The sequence below is a fragment of the Petaurus breviceps genome, unplaced genomic scaffold (assembly GCF_028583685.1).
Source record: "Petaurus breviceps papuanus isolate PSGF00001 unplaced genomic scaffold, PetGlider_PUasm1.0 220, whole genome shotgun sequence".
NCBI classification, from domain to species: Eukaryota; Metazoa; Chordata; class Mammalia; order Diprotodontia; family Petauridae; genus Petaurus; species Petaurus breviceps.
Genome location: NW_027185876.1, coordinates 22568894 through 22572344, shown reverse-complemented (window position 1 = coordinate 22572344; position 3451 = coordinate 22568894). Strand labels below are relative to the sequence as shown.

The 3451-nt window shown below is 39.9% G+C and overlaps 1 protein-coding gene across 1 annotated transcript in view; it reads left to right on the top strand.

The window, feature by feature from the left end:
* Window positions 1–1489, top strand: part of CCDC181 (coiled-coil domain containing 181) — a 32368-nt gene extending 30879 nt beyond the window's left edge. Inside the window, exon 5 of the mRNA XM_069094540.1 lies at window positions 1048–1489. Coding sequence (XP_068950641.1) covers window positions 1048–1210 — 163 coding nt within the window. The 3' untranslated portion in view covers window positions 1211–1489. The remainder of the gene's footprint in view (window positions 1–1047) is intronic.
* Window positions 1490–3451: the final 1962 nt, after the last annotated feature.

Below are 3451 nucleotides of genomic sequence, written 5' to 3'. Positions count from 1 at the left end.
CTATCTATCTATCTATCTATCTATCTATCTATCTATCTATCTATCTACCTACCTACCTACCTACCTACCTACCTACCTACCTATCTACCTATCTACCTATCTATCTATCTATCTATCTATCTATCTATCTATCTATCTATCTATCTATCTATCTAATCTATCATACCGATAAGGGATGGCTCCCTCTAGGTTCAGCAGGAACTCTGATCTTATCTAAGACCAGAAAACCTGCAATAGCATCTGGAAAGAATTCAAGGTCTCAGGCTTATTTGGAGTGAGAGTTGTAGAAGTTTATTTTTACGCTTCTATAAGAAGCGGGCATGAGTCCTTTAGGGGACCTGCAAGTGAGAGGGGTACATGCTTTTACTTTTAAAGGATAGGGCTGCCATTGTCAGGGCTGACTGGATGGAGGGAAGGGACCTCAGTGCATAGATAAAGGTTAGAGCTGACTGAGAGGAACTTGTGACTTTAGTGCATAGATAGTTTAGATGAGATTTGGGCCAGACTGGAGGAGACTTAGAGGCAAAAACAAAGGAGTATTTGGGCCATACCAAGGAGGAGACATGGAGAGATTAAGTAAGAACAAAGGAGTCACAAGTTGTTGCCTAGGCAGAGTGCGGATAGGAGGAAGGGGCAGAGTTTGACAATACAAATTGCAGTTACAATTGTACAAACTGGTTTTACAAATTGATTTAGACCCCAGGTACCCCATCAGTACCACTGGTGGTGGTACTATCTATCTATCGTTTCCCTACAGAAAGAAATCTATTAAAGCCCTTTGCCCCTAGTATAAAAATGTTTCTTGGATTGACAACTTTGTAGGATAAACTATTTCTGAACATTTGAATCCAATGTAGACTATGGCAACAGTTGGTTTCCTTTCTAAGTAGATATTTGAAAAAATTAGAGCTTGTCACCTTAATGTCTTGTGGGACTATAGCTCTTGTTTGTTTTTAGGTGAATACCAGGTTCCTTCCATGTGGGGAGGGCTGGTGCATTTAGCATAGTCTTTTTAGATACTCACAGAATGTCCTGGTGTCTTTCCAGATGGCTAAAAAGAAAACGAATAGAGAAGCTGGCGGAACAGCAGGCTGCCAAAGAGAGAGCCAGGCAGCTGCGCGTTGAAGCCCGGCGATCCAAACAACTACAGAACCTCCTTTACAACATTTCGGAAACCAAACCCTTTCGTTTCACCGATCCTTACAATTGAATGTTCCTGTCTGCACCAGATCCTTACATCAGTGGCCAGTGTCCCCTCACAGCAGCAGATGTCATCCCTTGTTCTGGTCTGTGTGCTTTGGTCATATCCTAAATGATGGGAAAATATATTCATCCTTCAGTGACAGTGAATTTATCTATTTTTTTAAAATCCTAGAACTGAATAAATACCTTTTATTTCACTGTTGTAAAGTATTCCATATGCATTGTTACAAACAAATTAAATGGAACAAGATGAATAAAATCCGTTTTCACTAGTTTTAACTTACTGGACTAACATAGTTATTGAAAAAAAAAACTTAAAGTAATTTATTGCTTTGAAAATACCATAATGCCATTTTAAGGCAACCTGGCTTAGTGGATAGAGAGCCAGTTTTGGAATCAGGACAACCTGGGTTCAAGTATTGCCTCTGGTGCAAACTGATTCATTGGTCCTGGGCAAATCACTTAATCTCTCAATGCCCCAGGCAAACTCTTTTAAGATTACAAGTTGCAGCTTTGCTTTGGTAGAGGGAGTTTTCTCACTGGGAGTGCCTTATATCAGTGAAATCATAGGTCTGCCCCTCCTTCCCCCCAATTGCTACTTTATGACTTGTGTAGTAAAACATTTCATGAAACAGATTGAAGGCTGTTTCATTATGCCACACCCATTAAAGTAGGTATTTCCCAATCCTCTGTCTTGCTCACTCTTCTCTTTTCCCTCTATTCAAGCTCACTTGGTTATTGTAACTCTTATGGGTTCAATGATCATATCTGTGCAAATGATCCCTAAATCTAACCAGTTCTAGTCATTTTACTGAGCTCTAGTCTTAAATTATCAACTTGTCTTTTGGCTGTCTCAGTCTAGGTCATGTGACCACAATGGTCACATATAATAGACCAATATAATATACATATAATAGACCACAAATAGAAGACTAGACACTTTCTTCAGTCCTCCCAATCTCTCAAACCTCTCCAAAATAGGATTTATGTGCCAAGAGATATAAAGCATTTTTACCTGCCTCCATCGTCTAAGATACCAAGAATCCTAACAAGGTAACAACTGGATGAACTAACAGTAGAGAAAGCTAATCTGTAATTCAGTCACTCAGTGTCCCCCTCCCCTAGTGACCACGACACGATGGCAGAACTGTACAGGCTAATCCAAGCTTGCTACAGAACTCAACTCTGCCTCACCTGTACTCCTCTTTTGTGGGAAGCCAAAAGCCAGAATATTGGTCTGGCATGAACTGTACTATAGCATGGTAGCATTCTGTGCTATACCATACTCAGCCAGAGAATTAGGGAGAGAGAGAAGTGAGGCAGGAAGTTAATATGTGTGATATTCCATAATGTCTGAAGAAGACTGGCATCCATCTGTAGTCCTTCTGTCCCCTCAGAAATCACCTGAGACTGAGATTGAAGCTAGTGAAGTATGAATTCTTCAGTGTGGGAGGAAGCTGAGAAATCTTTGAGATTCATTCCCTCTGGAGAAACTTTAATCAAAGGGGAAGGAGTCAGAAAGGGAGCAGTAGATGAATATATGGAAAAAAGACTGAAATTGCCAAAGATCTTGAGGAAGAAAACTCAGTTAAAGACCTTGAACATAAGCAGATAAATCAGCAAAAAAAAAATATTAATAACAGACAGGAATGACTATGAATAATTATTGAAAGACAAATGAAAATTAGCCAATGACAAGGTCAAGGGCCCTGTGGATTCCCAAGAGAATGTGAAACCACAGAAGAATATTCTTGAAGAGCTTAAAATACAAATAAGAATTGTGAGAACAGAACTCACAGCCTGCATAGCGGAAATAACTTACAGAAGAGAAATACTTGAGTCCATGGTGGCAAACCTCACCAGAGAAAAGGGAGGACTTATTAGGAATGCAAATACATGAAGAGAAGGCCATCAGAAGAAGAGACACAAAAATAGGATCTCTACACAAGCAAAACATTGATTTTGAAGACAGAATGCATAGAGGCAACATAAGGACGATAGATCCCCCACAGTAACACAAGTCTAAAAATCTGAACCCCATGATGGAAGAAATAATACAAGGAAACTGCTCAGAACTTCTGAACAAAGTGCCAATGAAAAGGATCCACAGTTTTCTTCAGGGAAACACACACACACACACACACACACACACACCCTATGCTGCAAACTCCAAGGGACATTTTGGCTGACTTTTTATAATTGTAATGACAAGCAGAAAATTCTGCACATGACTAGGAGAGAGACCTTC